The 17,778-nt window shown below is 38.7% G+C and overlaps 1 protein-coding gene across 3 annotated transcripts in view; it reads right to left on the bottom strand.

The window, feature by feature from the left end:
* LOC118006402 (NAD(P) transhydrogenase, mitochondrial) overlaps positions 1 to 17,778 on the bottom strand; it is a 92,317-nt gene that overhangs the window by 37,908 nt on the left and 36,631 nt on the right. For all 3 annotated transcript variants that reach the window (XM_034999036.1, XM_034999035.1, XM_034999033.1), the window contains exons 8-13: positions 7,782 to 7,915; positions 7,082 to 7,273; positions 6,043 to 6,196; positions 2,996 to 3,157; positions 1,861 to 1,971; positions 525 to 670 (exon numbers count right to left, since the gene is read on the bottom strand). In XM_034999036.1, the coding sequence (XP_034854927.1) occupies positions 525 to 670; positions 1,861 to 1,971; positions 2,996 to 3,157; positions 6,043 to 6,196; positions 7,082 to 7,273; positions 7,782 to 7,915 (899 nt within the window). The remainder of the gene's footprint in view (positions 1 to 524; positions 671 to 1,860; positions 1,972 to 2,995; positions 3,158 to 6,042; positions 6,197 to 7,081; positions 7,274 to 7,781; positions 7,916 to 17,778) is intronic.

Genomic DNA, 17,778 nt, shown 5'->3' with positions numbered 1-17,778 from the left:
AACTTAAGTCTCTATTATAATCATATTGAAAGATGAAACTTTCGAAGTTCAACTTATTTCTGTTTTTTAGTAAACATTCATTTTTACACTGTCTTTTTTAGATGAATTGAGATGACATCTCCTGGTTACAAGAGATGATGCACTGAATTTGTAGAAGAAAGTAAGTAGGAAAAGAACTAATAGTATTTAACAGAAAAATTTCAGATTCTGTTACTGATTATTTCACTGTATCCCTACAACAATCCATCCGAGTACATAACAACCTTTTGACACTTTTTACAAGTAGAAAACCTGAGGGACAAACAGGTAAACCCATGTTAGCACATTCAGGTAGCAGGCAAATCTGTTTCTAGAATCCAGGGTCGTGAACCTTAGGGGATAGGAATGCTCTATTTGACCAAGATGTTTCTAGAGTTATTATTGTATTTGCTTGGTAGAGCCTGAATTTTGGTAATAATAATATTAAATCTAGTTGGAAAGAAAACACGGTGGCAAAAATAAAAATTCTCAAAACAGCCTCTTACTTGTTCAATGTTATAACCACTGTAGAGGGCAGCTAAATATCCTCCAACGAAGGTTCCAGCAGGGAGCAGATACAGGTAATTGTATTCTGGGGGATCCGTGGGACGCTTGAACATGTCCAGCATTCTCTGGGTCACCAGAAAGCCGCCTTATCAAAGTAAATATGAAACAGAAAGAGGTATTTTGAGAAACATGATCTTTAAACTGGTACAATTTTTCTATTTTAAGCACATCTTTATCACCTAGGGATAAATATATTAAGTAACATTTTAGAACCTCAAAATTAAAACTTATTCTATCACTCAAGCCAGTTTCATTGAAGGTGGGGAACCCTATATTCAGGAAGAAAACTTGCAATCAGAGTACAGAACTAACTATTTCTGCCTGACTACAAGTAAATAGGCATTCAAACAGCTTGGGAATGCAAAGGTCAAAGGCTAGTATTTTTTTCAAATAGGTTACTCTGTTAAACCTATAATAAGTGATAAAAGAAAAAAATGCCACATCAACAGGCACCGGATTTCTTGGACACATTAACTAATTTTTAGCTACAAAATAGCATCAAATGAGCTTACACAAGTGATATGCTAGGCTTTCAGTTTTCAGAAACACAGGCTAGGATAAGGCAAAGGCTAAAATTTTATCTAAAAGTATACTCATTTACAGATGTTATGGTGATAGCTATAAGTCAACTTAATTCAAAACTATGCATTCAATAACTTTCCAGTTACCTTGCAGCAAGACAATCATTTGCTTGTTTATTTTGGGGCACTGAGGAAGGGGGTGTTCTTCTATCAAATAGTTTCTAAAAATTACAAATGGGCAAAATAATTTTTCTTCACAGAGAGCATTTATGGTCTGAGTGAAACAATTTTTAAAGGCACAGTTAAATTCTTAAAATCCAAATGTCTAAAAAAGTCCAAATGTCTATTTTATATGGATTTATATTTGCTTCTCACTTCTCCATTAAAAATAGCACTCTAGGGGCGCCTGGGTGGCTCAGTTGTTAAGCATCTGCCTTCGGCTCAGGTCATGATCCCAGGGTTCTGGGATCGAGCCCCACATCGGGCTCCCTGCTCCGCGGGAAGCCTGCTTCTCCCTCTCCCACTCCCCCTGCTTGTGTTCCCTCTCTCACTGTGTCTCTGTCAAATAAATAAAAAATAACATCTTTTAAAAAAAAATAGCACTCTAGGGGGTGCCTGGCTGGCTCAGTCGGAAGAGTATGCGACTCTTGATCTTGGGGTCGTGAGTTCAAGCCCCATGCTGGGTGTAGAGCTTGCTGAAATAATTTTTTTTTAAATAGCACTCTGGGCTCTCTCACCACCACTGCCATCATACCTGCAATGTTGACTGAGGAAATAAATGTAGCAAGAGCGGCAAGGCCCTGAGAAATTGTGGAAGGATACAAATGTCCTCCCATCAGTGCCAACCCACCAACTGCAGTCAACCCTAGGAAGAAAGAAGCAAGATGGTGAATGGTTACAGAGACAAGGCCAAATGAAGTGTCACAGCTGTAGGATCTCACATGGACAGACACAACGGAGAAAGTCCTCACACACCATTGTAACTGAAGTACTCTTGTGGGCAAAGAGTTAACAAAACTTTTTCTCCTTCTGCATAAAAATTTGACCTCCCTTTAACTTTCTAGCTCTGTTCCCCTGATAAAGATCTAAATCGATAATGTTATTGGACAAGAGGTAACAAGGGACCGCGGGTGGATAAACTGCTTCTGAACTGGAAGGATCTACGCATGAACTAGAAAAATATGATGGCAAAGCCATGATGATGAGCTTTCCAGAGTATGGTGCCCCTTGGAATTAGTCACGCTCCCAGCAGAGCCCCCAGCAGCTGTGCCCAGAGCCCTGGCAGCATGAGGCTTCCAAGCCAGGGCCGGCCCCACACCTGTCCCAGCTGGGTCTCACTCCTCAGATCTGAGCATCACTGGGGGCCAAAGAGAAGAGCTCCTGGGCAGCTGTGTGGACGCCACGTGGACCACTGTGAAGACTCGCACCACCAGCCTGATGCTCGGCTGATGCTCGGCTACCCTGCCTGGGCAGCTGTTTCCTGTTCCAAAGGCTTCGGAGTGAATCTGATGACAGGTATGGCCTACTTACTACATACTTGCTAGGCTAGATGTTTAGATGAATCTAAGAGCCCCTAAAGGATGCTACAATTACAATTCTGTGATATCAGAGGAATCCTTTCTTTAAAGGAAATTACCATCGAAAGGAAGAAGAATGGCCCTGCCCTGCTTGAAATGGGAGCAGCCCCAAGGCCTAACAAGCTTGCTGGGCCCCTCACTTCTAGACCCACCCTCACCCCCTCGGGGAGCCCAAGCCACCACAACCACCACCTCAAGAGGCCAAGCCATACAATTTGTAAACGAAGACTTTGGAAACGTCATTGAAAGCAGTTGCAGAGTTGAATAAGCCCATGAAAACCTAAAATGAGGGGAAACAAGAGAGGACCAAACCTGAGATTGCATTAGTCACAGACATCAGTGGTGAGTGGAGAGCAGGGGTCACTCCCCAGACGGTGTGGTAGCCCACGATGCCGGCCAAGCCAAAAGTGGTCACCATCTGGGAAAAGGCTAAATTGGGCGCCACAATGCCCAAACCCAGCATCCCAGTGAGACCTACAGAAAGAAAAGAGTATGAGCTGACCTCCAATTATCTCAAGATTAAAAGCACGCACACCCACACACAAACATGTGAAACAGTCAATGCTTTTAAATTCTGCACCCGATATGGAGTTTGCCAATAATGAGATTTTTTACACATTTCACGATGGGGGCCAGGGGAGGTTAAAGGTATTATGAACAAAACTCAACTTCTTGACCACCATCTCCCCAAATAAAATAAGCTGTAAAGATCTAGTAAAATTTATGAGTCACCTTGATAACAATTTCCCCATTGTCCTCTTCCCTGTTTTGACTTTCACTGATGATGCCACATGTGTTTATACAAGTGCTTTTGTTCCAGAATTACAGACCTACACAGAATCTACCAAAGCATTTTCTACTTGGGCAAGACACGACCTTTACAAGACAGGACTTTTTTGAAGCCAATTTCATGTCACTCAGCTTTGGCTGAGGAAGAGGGATTTTAAAAGAGTAGGAAGGATTTCATTCACTCCAGCACCTCCCCAAAACATATGGCCTCCACCTCCCACCCCCCCACCCCCCGGGACAGAGGTTTTGCAATTGCTCCTGAAGCTGGACTGGACTGCTGGCCAGGGCAGTCAACTCCAGCCTCAACACCAAGTCAGCAAACAGGATTTTACAAAGAAAAGGAAAAAAAAAATACAAATTAAATTAAGAATGTGCAGAAGACAAACAGTCAGCTATGAACATACATCTTTAATTATTGCCTTCCCTAATAGCAAACATGTGGATGGCTATTCTGCAACAGAAGGAAGGGTTACCTAGTGGTCAGTAAAAACAGAATGTGAATGGGGGACCAGGGAGCTGGAATTCAACTTTCTTGAGTAAGGTACTTTTTTTTCCCCGTGTTATGAAGTATTTCTTTATAAGTGGCACAGCTAGAACATCTAGGAGTTGACATTAATTTTACTTTAGATCATGTAATAAGACTGCAGTTTTAATTTATATTTCCCTACCCAAATATAAAATGCCCAGGGTTCCAATACATGGCCTGTTAACCATCTGGAGGGAGAGTAGACAGAATATTGTTTTGTGTTCTAGTTAAACATCAGAGAAGCTGTATAGAGTTGTGGTTAAAAATATGTTTTCATAAGCCAGATTGCCTCGTTCAAACTGTGGGTCTACTGCTTGCTAGCTGTGAGATTTCAGGCAAGTTACTTAACTTCTCTGTGCTATATTATCATCATCTGTAAAATTATTAACCCTCTCTGTCCTCACCTGGAGAAGAAAATAATAATATGCCCACCTCACTGAGGTCTTATAAAGAGTAAATAGGTTAAGGCATATGAAGTGTTTAGTGCAATGCCTAGCATTCATTAAATGACCACATTAATCAAGCAGCACTAAATTATCATAATCTGGAGTCCATTCTTTTGTTGGGCATCTAAGATAGGAATCACCTATCTAAAGGGTTTTTTTAATCAACTCCTTAGTAAACTAATGTCTTTTCTATAGTATATTTAATAATGTCAACTATGCTATTTCTATACTCTTTGTAACAAAGGAAAGAGAAAGGCAGAGAAAAAAAGAAAAGGAAAAGAAAGCAAATCATATTCTTTGGAGAATGCTATTCAAATGGATTCCTAACACACATAAAAGAAAAATGCTTGTTTTTATTATAAAGGAGGAAGTTTAAGGTAAAGAAAAACAAATATAAGGACATTCTTTTATTCCCTAAAATATGCTAATGTCGTATCTATTAAAATGCAATAAACTTTCACTTAACAAATGAGAGAGAAACCTAGAAAAATAAACCATCATACATGCCGCACTGTATTTCCTCATGAACCGCAAAGAGAAATGGAAATTTACAATCCTTCCAAGAATCCTCTCCAGGTACAATATAATAATCTGGTTTCTTTTTTTTTTTTTTTTAACAAGTAAGTGCAAGTAGGGACACTGCCCCATTTATTCACCATGTTCACAACTAGAGGCTTTAAGTCATTTTGCTGAGACTTGCTCTTTATTCAAGGAGAGTTACATATTTCTCTTTCAAACATCTGGGCTCGCATGGGAATTTGGAGAATGCTGAGGCTACAAGAATTGTGTGCCTGGTGCTGGTCCTTAATTCTTTATAGTTTGCTTTTGTTTTGTTTTTGCTTTGGCTCCAAGTAGATCTAAATATTTTTAATTCATTCAATGAGAGAGAAACCAATTTAAAACCAAATGTCCCTATTTCAGACTCTTAACAATTCGTAACCAGAATGAATATTTACCATTATTTTACAGTGACTGCTTAATGTTTTCATAAAGGCGAACTAAAAAGCAAAGAATTTGTGTTAAACTGTAAAGAAATGAAAACTTAAAAATTGAATTTTTTTTACTAGGTGAAGAACTTAGGATGTTAGACAAACGGTCAAGGGCCATACCTGTCTCCTACTGTTTATTCTTCAACGCAAACATGTGGTTCCCCAGTCTTACACAACGTGCAGATGATCACAACTGATGTTTTATAACTCGTAAAGATAAATAAATAACCATATTTACAGGCACTTAACACCAACACAATCTGACACAGATCACTACTCGATACATTTGATGTAAGATAAAACTCCTAACAGCTATATTTTAAATGTTTTCTATGAAAGAAAAGCATTAACAGCCCGTCTATGCTTTCACACACATTCATTCCAGTATCTAGCGAGCACCTGCATCTCTGGGGTCAGCCATCAATGGAGTCTCCAAGGCCACAGAGGTGAGGCTAGTAACACATTTACGAAAACTTGCTTCTAACAGGCCCACTTCCTCATGGAATCCAAAGGAGGACAACAGGATCTCATTCACTAATTTTGACAATTAATGCATTTCTTACAAAATCCAAACAATCAGGACTCAACCCTCATGAATGGGGTCCTCACCTGCTGTATATGCAGAAGCCGTAGTCATCGTCTTCCTGAAGGGGGTGACGGTAGCTGCTTTCTCAGCTTCCAGCTCAGCCACTGTCTTCGGTTTTACTGGGGCACCTTGAGGAATATTTTTCGGGGTGGGAGCAGGGAAAATCACGTTGCCATCCTAATAGAAATAAGAAAAATAGAATTTTTTTTAACAGTCAATCCAGCATTTCAAAAACACAGAAGCTACGTAGTGACTCTCCTGGGGGGGGGGGGGGGGGATTGTTCTTTTAAATATAATTTTTTAAAAGATTTATTTTTTTTAAAGATTTTATTTATTTATTTGACAGAGAGAGAGAGACACAGCGAGAGAGGGAACACAAGCAGGGGGAGTGGGAGAGGGAGAAGCAGGCTTCCCGAGGAGCAGGGAGCCCGATGCGGGGCTTGATCCCAGGACCCCGGGATCATGACCTGAGCCGAAGGCAGACACTTAACGACTGAGCCACCCAGGCGCCCCTGAAAGATTTATTTTTAAGCAATCACTACACCCAATATGGGGCTTGAACTTACAACCCCGAGATCAAGCGTGGCATGCTCTATTGACTGAGCCAGCCAAGAGCCCCTATATAATCTTAAATAAATTCATGTCATTTATAATTTACTTTATATAAATACATATGTGTATATAAATATAGAATGTTTGTTATGCATGGATACATAATTTCTATGTGCACAGAATATATATGGAAAAACAGAGATCAATCCTCTAAAAGGAAATACGTGGCAAGGGGAAAGTTTTTCACTTTATTCAGTTCTGGTTTTTTGTTTTGTTTGCTTCTGTTTTTCAAAAGCAATGCATATTTCGGATGAGTTCACGTATATATAAGCCTCTGTGATTTTTTTCTTTAAATCGTTCTGCATTTCTAAACACTTTTTATTGGTATAAACCCAACACATCAACCCTTTATTAGATTATATCTCAATTCCAAAATAGGAGCCTTCCATAAACAGAAATCCTAAAACATTTCTAATGAAAACTCAGAAAGGAACAGGTCTCTTTACTTACCTTCATCACTACAGTTCCTCTAATGACATGACCCATTGTACCAAAGTCAAAGTCGTCTTTCACTTCAAAATAAAAATTATCTTTGTCAGGGCTGATGGCCTTCAGGAGCTTGGTGATGTTGTTGGAATATAAGGTGCTGGCCTGCGTGGCCATTCGGCTGGGAAGGTCTGTGTAGCCTATGTGAGTAACTCCCTACATGAACAAAAATACGATCAGAAAGGTCTAATTCTATCTGTTCACATTCCTTCTAGGACACTCCTCAGTCACAGTCAAGGCTAAGCTGTGAAATTACATACCTTTATAAATATATACACATCTCACAAACAAATACAGCTTTTTTTTTTTTTTTAAAGATTTTATTTATTTATTTAACAGAGAGAGACACAGTGAGAGCAGGAACACAAGCAGGGGGAGTGGGAGAGGAAGAAGCAGGCTTCCCCCCACGGAGCAGGGAGCCCGATGTGGGGCTCGATCCCAGGACCCTGGGATCATGACCCGAGCTGAAGGCAGACGCTTAACGACTGAGCCACCCAGGCGCCCCCAAATACAGATTTCAAAAAGAGCTTTCGATGTGCCTGTTTTTAATTTTAAAACTTTCCAGGCCTCAGTTTCTCTGAATACCTTAACGGAATACACACTTGCTTCAAGTCACTAAAGACGTGGGAGATGGCTCGTAGACAGAAGAAGCTGTTCGGCATACCTTATGGACATAAAGTTCTCCCGGCTTAGTGGTTTCAAAGTTTCCGCCAGCCTCAGCAGCTAAATCCACAACAACTGAGCCTTCCTGCATTGACTCAATCATCTCTTTACTAAATAAAACTGGAGCTTTTTTACCTGGTAAAATCAAAGAGAACAGGACAAATTATATTATACTTTTTAACTTTATTTCCTAATTATTACAGTAGTCTCTGGACACTCAAAAATGTAACATCTGAAACATTAACTCTTTCAAGATACCCCGAAAGTCCATCACGCAGTTGAAACGGGTCATCCTCCCAGGAAGAAACATGGTAAGTGTGAACTGCAAAGCCAATATGCAGAGGGATCTTGCCGTTCGCTTACTTAGTACTGCTCTTCCAAACTGGCTTACATCCAGGACCACTCATGAAGACATAAACATTCTGCCTGTTTCTTTTTGAATGCATAATAGTAAGCTATTAAGAAAACTATGTGCACCTGAATCGGACAATTCATAAAGATCACAAATGCAAGGGAATAGTCAATAGTAATTTATGAATTGCAAAATGGAATATTTCCAAACATCTTAACAAACTTCACCAGATCTCCCCACATATATTAATCTACCTTCATTTATCACAGGATAACTTCAAGGAGAGAAAGGGAAATGCCACGAAATGAAAACAATAGGAAATCCCAGTTTGGGACTGGGATTGGGAATCATGCATACACTGTTATTCCCCCCTCAACACTGTTTATTCTGCCTCTGATGAGTCAAGCCCTATACCTGGTGCTCAGAATATACTGGTAGATAAACAGAAAAGATCCCTGTTCTTATGGAACACTCTAGTCATGAGATAGTTGAGATAGTTCCCATTTTAAATTCATTCACTAATTCTTACATAAGATAAAGCACCAAACATAAGGATTTCTCAAGCTAACCTATATTAGTTAGTTCAACAGGGCCCACATTGTCAGAATATCACCGTGTTCAAGTTTCATAGAACAATATATACCTAAGCCAAAAGACAAAGGAAATAAACTTGTGAGATTAGTAGTAGGAAAGCAGAGAGTTAATAGCCTAAGTATCTTTATCTCCTCTTTTAGAAAGTTTTCAACTCTGTCTTTACAGAATGTTAGTAAAAACACTATCGACTTTATAAAGGGAAATTAATATAAAATAAAATTTGCATTCTAATAATCTGTTTTTCAATCTACTTGATTGGAATACATGTGATTCAAAAGAGAAAAATGAAGATTTGTAGCACATATGGGGAAAAAAAAAGTTGTAAAGATACAAATGGGTATTTATATAGTACCTCCCTCTTTCTTGAAGCCAACTTTATACTTCCGAGATAAAGTCCAAATCCCACGGCCTCCTATTACTGAAGGCCTTCCTGACTGGGTATAAGCACTCTTTCTCCCATTCTCTCTCATTACTACCCCCACTGGACCTTCTGCTCCCACCACACAGGGCTAACTGCCACGTGGTTTGTTGGATAATCTTTGGAGTCTCCATGAAAGAGCAAGAATAAGGAGATATTTTCCCCCAAAGACAACACTCTGAAGTCCTGGTGGTTTCATCAGTTCTCAAAATTCTCTGGAAATATTCCTTTCCTCTACTCTCCCCACTACAGTCCAACAAAACCATCTTGAATGTTTAAATTTTACTCAAACATGAGAATTTGGGGATGCAAACAACATACATCTGAGGACTCTCGCCCCCCCAAAAAAGGTCACGCTGCTGAGCTCTGCAGTAATTTACGGCTATGGATCATATGGTCGCATCCACGTAAACTGGCAAATTTAAAGTGCTAATGTGTACTTTCTAGGTGGTTATGATCATCCCCCTTCCTCTTCTCTAGTCCACAGCCTCTTCTCCATTAAGCAGCCTCTTCTCCGTTAACCAGCCTCTTGCTTGCTACAGCTTTTCCTCACACCTTACTTGTTCTCTCCAGTCCCAGGCTGATACGCCTTAAACTGCATTCTGGATCCAGGTCCACCCCCTTTGACTTCTAACTGCACCAACTTTACCGCCATCAACTTCACAAATTTGATTTGGCTTCTAACTAATTCCTCCTGCCCTAAAAGTTCTGGATTCCTTCTTTCTTCTGACCCAGTGAGAGCTAAAGGATCAGTTCCTGGACTATAACCCCACTGACTTTACAAGACCTCCTGTGGCCAAAACCATTTAAGCTCCCTAGAAAACACCAGATATACTACCAATTTGTCTTTGATTTTACTCACTCGACCTTCGCAAAACAATTATGCGATAGCTGACACAACTTTAAATGCACAGACCACACACACACATAAACACACTTGCATCTTAACAAAGATAATATGTGTTCTGTCCATACTGTCTGTCTGAAATTTAATCACTTTTGAAAGGGTAGGCTATTCTTTCACACAAAGTAATTTATCTAGTCAAGTAACTAGAGGGTGAGTTAAAATTTATTTAAGGAGGGATATTTAGAATACATGAAACTATTATAAGTAAAATGCACACAATGACATAGTATGTATAGACTGCTGCCATAAGGTAAATAAAAATTTTATATACACATATATGAATGTTTCATATATATTTATATACATACATAAAATACTATACTATATAGTTTCTAGTAAATTCTACATTGTGTAACGTTTAGCCATAGCAGGATATCTTTGAGTGGTAAGAATGTATTCTTCTTGGGCGCCTGGGTGGCTCAGTCGTTAAGCGACTGCCTTCGGCTCAGGTCATGATCCTGGAGTCCTGGGATCGAGTCCCACATCGGGCTCCCTGCTCTGCGGGGAGCCTGCTTCTCCCTCTCCCCTTCCCCCTGCTTGTGTTCCCTCTCTCGCTGTGTCTTTCTCTGTCAAATAAATAAATAAAATCTTTAAAAAAAAAAAAAAAAGAATATTTTCTTCTTTGTGCTTTTCTTTATCTCCTAAATTTTCTATAAGAGCTAGTTTTAATTTTATAATTTAAAAAAATCAATAAAGGCTACAGGGAATATGATGATGAATATAACAGTGCAGCTGGCCTTAAGCATTCACATGTGGATTAATTTTTTGAAAATTCTAAAAGTGCAGAAACGAAAATTGAAAACAGAAGGGAAAAAATAGAGCCAAAAGAGGAGCAGGGTAGTACATAAAAGTTCCAAATGAGCAAATCCTCAAAAGAATAGTTCAAGAGGAGGAAAGACTAAGAAGGCAATTTTAAAATACTATCTTACCCTGATGGCCTACTAGGGTAAAAATGTAATATATGATAAATGTGGCATCACAAAATGGAAGGAACAAAAGGAATAAGATGATCAGTTAGGTATCGGGGGGAAAAAAATCTACCCAAACCTAATATCAGACTTCAAACTAAACTCTAAATTCTATAGATCAGAATGAATTATAAAAGAGAATCAGCCTTCGGGACACCTGGCTGGCTCAATCGGAAGAGCATGCAACTCTTGATCTTGGGGTCATGAGCTCAAGCTCCACGTAGAGATTACTTAAAATAAATAAAATTTTTAAAAAGAGGGAGAGAATCAACCCATAAAGAAAAAGAAAAAAGGAAAACCTTGGTGAATATCTCTCTAGTCTTTGAATTAAAAAGTATTTCTTAAATTTAAAGCAATGGGGAAAATGAGAAAAACATCAATGGATTTAAATATGAAATATGTATATATTACAGTCCTCAAAAATCAACATGACAAAAAATTAATAAAAAGCCCACAAAAATTTAAATAAAGACAAAACACTAAGATCCTAACACACGAAAAACAAATACAAATGGTTAATTCTAAAAGAAATGGTAACAACCAAATTAAAAAAAAAAAGTTCATCCTCATATGAATCAAAGTTACAAGAAGTGAGATACTTTTTTTTGTCTCTCAAAATGAAAGGTCAAAAAATCATAATAATGGGGGCATCTGGCTGGCTCACTCAGTAGAGCATGGGACTCATGATCTTGGGGTTATAAATTCAAGCCCCACATTGGATGTAGAAATGACCTAAAAATAAAATATTTTAAAAATCATAATAATGTTGAAATGAAACAATTAGCTGGAGGATCTATTAATGAGATTATGAACTATGCAGAAGTTTCAGGAAAGCATAATTTACCAACATGTAGCAACTGGCCAAAAATGTTGATATCCACTTGCCCAGTAATTCTACTTCTAAGAATTGATTAATCCTGGGGAAATAAATGAAGACACACACACTGGAATAACACAGAAAAAAGGTTAGAGCATTATTTTTAATTGACAAAAAGCGGAATTAAGTGAAAAGCCCAACTTTGGGGGAACCATTAAATAAAATGTGGTACATTAAAACAAGAAAATTCTACAAAACCATTAAAACATATATACAAAGATTTCTTAAAGACTCATCATGTTACATGAAGGAGAAAACTTATGATATAGTATTAAATGGGAAAAATGAGAAGGATATTATATCTTGATCCAACATGATAAAAATGCATTGAAAAAGGCTAAAATGTTAATAGTATTTTTCACTGAGTAGAGAGATCACAGATGATCTTTATTTTCTACTTTGTACTTTACTGCATTTCCAAAAGTCACATACTATTTTTATAAAAATAATAATAATAATAAAGTACTCCTGCATAATCACAACCAGTTTCTTCTCTAGGTTGAAGACCTAAATTAAGAGTTGTACTAGAAGAGGGGCACCTGGGTGGCTCAGCCAGTTAAAGCATCTGACTCTTTTTTTAAAAAAAAAGATTTTATTGATTTAGTTAGAGGGAGAGAGAGACAGAATGAGAGGGGAGAGGGTCAGAGGGAGAAGTAGCCTCCCCACTGAGCAGGGAATCTGATGTGGGACTCCATCCCAGGATTCTGGGATCGTGACCTGAGCCGAAGGCAGTCGCTTAACCAACTGAGCCACCCACGCGCCCTAAAGCATCTGACTCTTGGTTTCAGCTCAGGTCATGATCTCAGGGTTGTGGGATCGAGCCCTGAGTCCGGCTCCACACTCAGCATGGAGTTTGCTTGTCTCTCTCCCTCTGCTCCTCCTCCCCCACTCACGCACTCGTGTGCTCGCTCGCTCTCAAATAAATAAATAAAAGCTTAAAAAAAAAAAGTACTAGAAGAATTAAAACAACTTAAAAATGCCATTAGACCAATCTATTTTCTTATCAATTAAAAATTGATGCAGCAAATGAAGCTACTCATTAGGACAGCCTTTCAAAGTGCTTCTAAAACACTTACAGAATGAGACAGAGACCTAACTAAGGGATGGACAGCAAACAGGAAGATTTTTACAACATAAAACAAAGAGAAGAATATATCCAATGTTTAATTCAAATCCTTCAAATATAAAGAGATGTCCCATATACCCCAGAGACAGTCTGGTATAGATTCTAGATATAAAAGATCAAATGATCGTATCAGGTGTTTCAAGACATAACTGTAGAAGAAGTCAGAAGAGTTAATTAAAGGGGTGCCTAGGTGGCTCAATCGGTTAACCATGGTCCTGAGATGGAGCCCCACATCCAGCTCCCCACTCAGAGGGGAGTCTGCTTCTCCCTCTCCCTGTCCTCCACACTCCCCTCACCCTACTCGTGCTCTCTCTCGCTTGCTCTTTCTCTCAAGTAAATAAATAAAATCTTAAAAAAAAAAAAAAAGAAGAGTTAATTTAAAAAGGCAGGTAAGTTTTTGTTTGTTTGTTTTTTTAAGCAGGCACCACTGGGCTTTCCCCTTTGACTGCTCATTTCTGTTAATTTTGTAATTTTATCTGTAAAACATGAGGTATGTAAAAAGACCAAAATTGTTACATTTCCTCAAACTACCTCCCCCCCAAAACAACTATGACAACAGAAAATACGATAGAATAAAATCAACAAGGAGATAAATTTTTTTTTATGTATTTCCTGGCACAGTGCAAACTGTGGGTAAGAGATCTGGCATGCTGTCCAACTTCATGAAATATTTCTTGGTTCCTTCTTGTTCTTGGACATTACATTCCCTGGTAAGATTATTCTGCTCCCTCCCAGTTGGGGATGTTTATTTCCATATTTTAGCCAAGACAATGGTAGGACACCGTGTAGTCACAGTCATCATTCAAATATTTATTCATTCACTCAACTAATATTTAGTGCCTACCATATGCAAGCTGGATAGGGAAGGAAAATTTTCCCTATAGCTCTGAAGACTAATATTTTAGGACTGAAAGAAGCTACATTCAAAGGTTAATGAACATTTTTATTATCCAAATTAGCTGAGGTATTTAAAGGAGTCACCTAAAAATTTTCAATTTCCTAATTGGTTGGTCATTATTTAGGATGAGTAGGGATGGCATAGATTACGGTAGGTATCCTTGAATCTCTGTGTGCATCAGGAATTGACTGTAGGCTGAAAAAATGCCTCACCTGTGCATCATTTCTAGATGTACAGATGTATGGCTGTGATCCATACAAATTCATTCTTAAATATGATTGAATTCATACTCATGTACTTCCTCATTAAGTGAATACTAAGATGAAGTTTTAAAAGTATTAAAGTTAGAAACACCCCGCTTGGGTGGCTGAATCAGTTAAGCGTCCGACTCTTTGATTTCAGCCTGGGTCATGATCTCAGGGTTGTGAGATTGAGACCCACATCCAGCTCCATGCTCAGGGAGGAATCTGCTTGAGATTTTCTCTCTCCCTCTTCCTCTGCCCCTCCCCTTCATGCTCATTCTCTCTCTCCCCCCAAAACAAATAAATCTTTAAAAAAAAAAAAAGAAATTTCTAGAAAAATTACTCATTTCTAAAAACAGCTTTAGGGGCACCTGGCTGCCTCAGTTGGAAGAGCATGTGAGTCCGACTCTTGATCTCAGAGTCATGAGTTCAAGCCCCACGTTGGGTGTAGAGATTACTTAAAAAGAAAAAGAAAAAAAAATAGCTTTAACAACTATGGCTATATAGCAAAAGAATATATCATTGGCCTCTCTGCAAGACTAAATTCAAAAAGAGTTATTTAGCTTAAACTAAACAACAATGGGTAGAGATGCACCAGAAAGTTTTACAATACATTATACCTCATTGAATGAATCAGGCCTAATATGATCGATCATCTGAAATAAATAAATTCTCAGACTCTACCTTACTGGGAAAAGAATCAAGCCCTCACAGACAACTTTAATCACACTAAACAAATAAACAAAAAAATTAAGAGGAAACCACTAAAAATATTAAGAACAAGACACCAAGGGGTGCCTGGGTGGCTCAGTCCGTTAAGCATCTGCCTTCAGCTCTGATCATAATCCCTGCTCAGCAGGGAGTCTGCTTCTCCCTCTCCCTCTGCACCCACCTCCACCTGTGCTCTCTCCCGCTCTCTCACTCTCTCTCAAAAAAATAAATAAAATCTTAAAAAAAAAAAAAAAAAAACAAGACATCAAGATGAAATGGATTTACCACAAAATTTTATAATGATTCTAAAGAACATTTAGCATTATTTACTGGAACTATTCAATAGCATATAATTGGATGGAGAAATTCCTAACTTCCTGGCCTGTAAGGCATCAAATTAGACAAGCTCAAGAAAAATCTTCTGCTTTAACAAGATCATAGTATATTTAACAGTATAGTAGCAAAGAGATTAAAAATACAAATTACAGAATATATTTATCCAAACCAAAATAGATTTTCATGGACAAGCACTAACAAGAGAAGGAGAATTTTTAACGTAATGCAATACTATACATTTACTCAATGGAAAATACAGCATGTAAAGACATTATGAACTATAGCATTTATACATAAAGAAATGTCATTATTAAGAGAACACAATTTTGCACTGAACAGCACCCACTTCGTTCGTCCTCTTGTCACTACTCTGATTTCCATTTTCTCCACACAGTCCAGGAACTTCAGGAAAATGACCTCAGAAACCACTCCAGATGCAAGCATGGCTGGCCTAAAGATCATCTCATCACCTTATTAGTGACTGGTTCAGAAATCCAGATGGAAGCCAAGGGGCATCTCATTGCCCTGCCTCCATGAGAATTGGCTCAGGGATGGGCACTAACCCAATGGAGGCCAATAAGAACAAGGGAAAGTTTGCTCAGGGCTTCTGAAAAAGAAGTTTCCTTGCTCTTCAAGAGGGAACCACTGGAACTGACCTGTTTTACCCTCTGGATGTTGTGATGGGCACACCAGAGGCCCCAAAGCGCCACCGACCTCCAGCACTGATGAGGCCAACTCACAGAGCAGGGCAAGGTAAGAGAATACAGGAGCACAGCAAAGCCCCCTGATGTCAGCACACCTACCCACACTTATGACTGGACTTCCTTCAGATACATAACCCAAGTTATCTCCTTTCTTAAGGCAGAATGTGCTGGAATTTCTGCTGCTGGCAACCAAAGTCATCCTAATTGATTTATACATCAAAGGCTCTTTTGGAATTTCAAAATCACAGATGGGAATAAAGCATTGGGTCTTAAGCTATAAAAATGCTACAGAGAAGGACCAAAGGTTTTTTTTATACATATATGTATACCTATGAGAAAAACAGGTAATTGATTATGTAATAGACAGGCAGTGGCAAGAAACTGCTGAATATTTGCTCCACTGACCTATCATCTACTGGGTCTGTGATTTAGCCAGCCTTATGGTGCATGGAGAAACATACTGATTCAACCCCTCCATCTATGTTATCACTGGCTAAGCTTTACAAAGCTACATTCACGAACAGAGATTCTGACCCAAACTTAAAGAGTCAAGCAGAGTACTTTATATGTGAGTTCTACCCATGAAACTAGAGAAAAATTTTCTCTGCACAATTATTTGTATAAGAAACCAGAGAGAAAGGCCAGCAAAACCTTGGCTTTTACAAATTGAATACCGTGAGATATTTCTAAATGTAATACTTACGAAATATGATTAGTCAACAGCATATTTTAGCAAATTAGAGAAATCCCTAAAGATCTGTTTAAAGAAAAAAACTAAAAACAAGCTTTTACCTAATTATCAAAGGACACATTTATAAAAAGTTTTAAGGATTATCTTAATAATTCACCTCTCATAGCTGCAAAATTCTGTATAAATAAAAATCAAAATTAGTCAAGATTTTACCATGGCTCCATAAGCAATGGGAATTCTTAAAAAAACAAAACAGTCTACCATATTTAAATAGTAACACAAACGTACAATATTCTTTTTTTTAAAGATTTTATTTATTTATTTGTCAGAGATAGAGAGCACAAGCGGGGGGAGCGGCAGGCAGAGGGAGAAGCAGGCTCCCCACTGAGCAAGGAGCCCAATGTGGGACTCGATCCCAGGACCCTGGGATCATGACCTGAGCCAAAGGCAGAAACTTAACCGACTGCTACACAGGTGTCCCAGAAACATATAATATTCTTATATAAATTATAACATTCTTTGTGTTCCCTCCAACACATTTAGATGTACCTTTGCTACCAAAATGCCTTAAAAATTGAAGCAGTAAATTTTTTTTTTTGCTCTTTTTAAATTTTTTATTATGTTAATCACCATACATTACATCATTAGTTTTTGATGTAGTGTTCCATGATTCATTGTTTGTGCATAACACCCAGTGCTCCATGCAGAACGTGCCCTCGGGCGCCTGGGTGGCTCAGATGGTTAAGCGTCTGCCTTCGGCTCAGGTCATGATCCCAGGGTCCTGGGATCGAGTCCCACATCGGGCTCCCGGCTCAGTGGGGAGCCTGCTTCTCCCTCTCACCCTCTCCCCTCTCATGCTGTTTCTCTCTCACTCGATCTCTAAAAAATAAATAAAATCTTTAAAAAAAGAACATGCCCTCTTTAATACCCATCACCAGGCTAACCCATCCTCCCACCCCCCTCCCTTCTAGAACCCTCAGTTTGTTTTTCAGAGTCCATCGTCTCTCATGTTGAAGCAGTGAATATTTATTACACATTCTGATTTTACTAGTTTTATAAAATAATTAAAAGATTATTTTTTTTAAAGATTTTATTTATTTATTTGAGAGAGAGACTGAGAGAGAGAGAGCATGAGAGGGGGGAGGGTCGGGAGGGTCAGAGGGAGAAGCAGACT

The sequence above is a fragment of the Mirounga leonina genome, unplaced genomic scaffold, assembly GCF_011800145.1.
Source record: "Mirounga leonina isolate KUSES-001 unplaced genomic scaffold, KU_Mleo_1.0 Mir_96, whole genome shotgun sequence".
In the NCBI taxonomy this organism is placed as follows: domain Eukaryota; kingdom Metazoa; phylum Chordata; class Mammalia; order Carnivora; family Phocidae; genus Mirounga; species Mirounga leonina.
The sequence above is the reverse complement of the archived record's forward strand: the minus strand, read 5'-3'. Positions and strand labels throughout refer to the sequence as shown.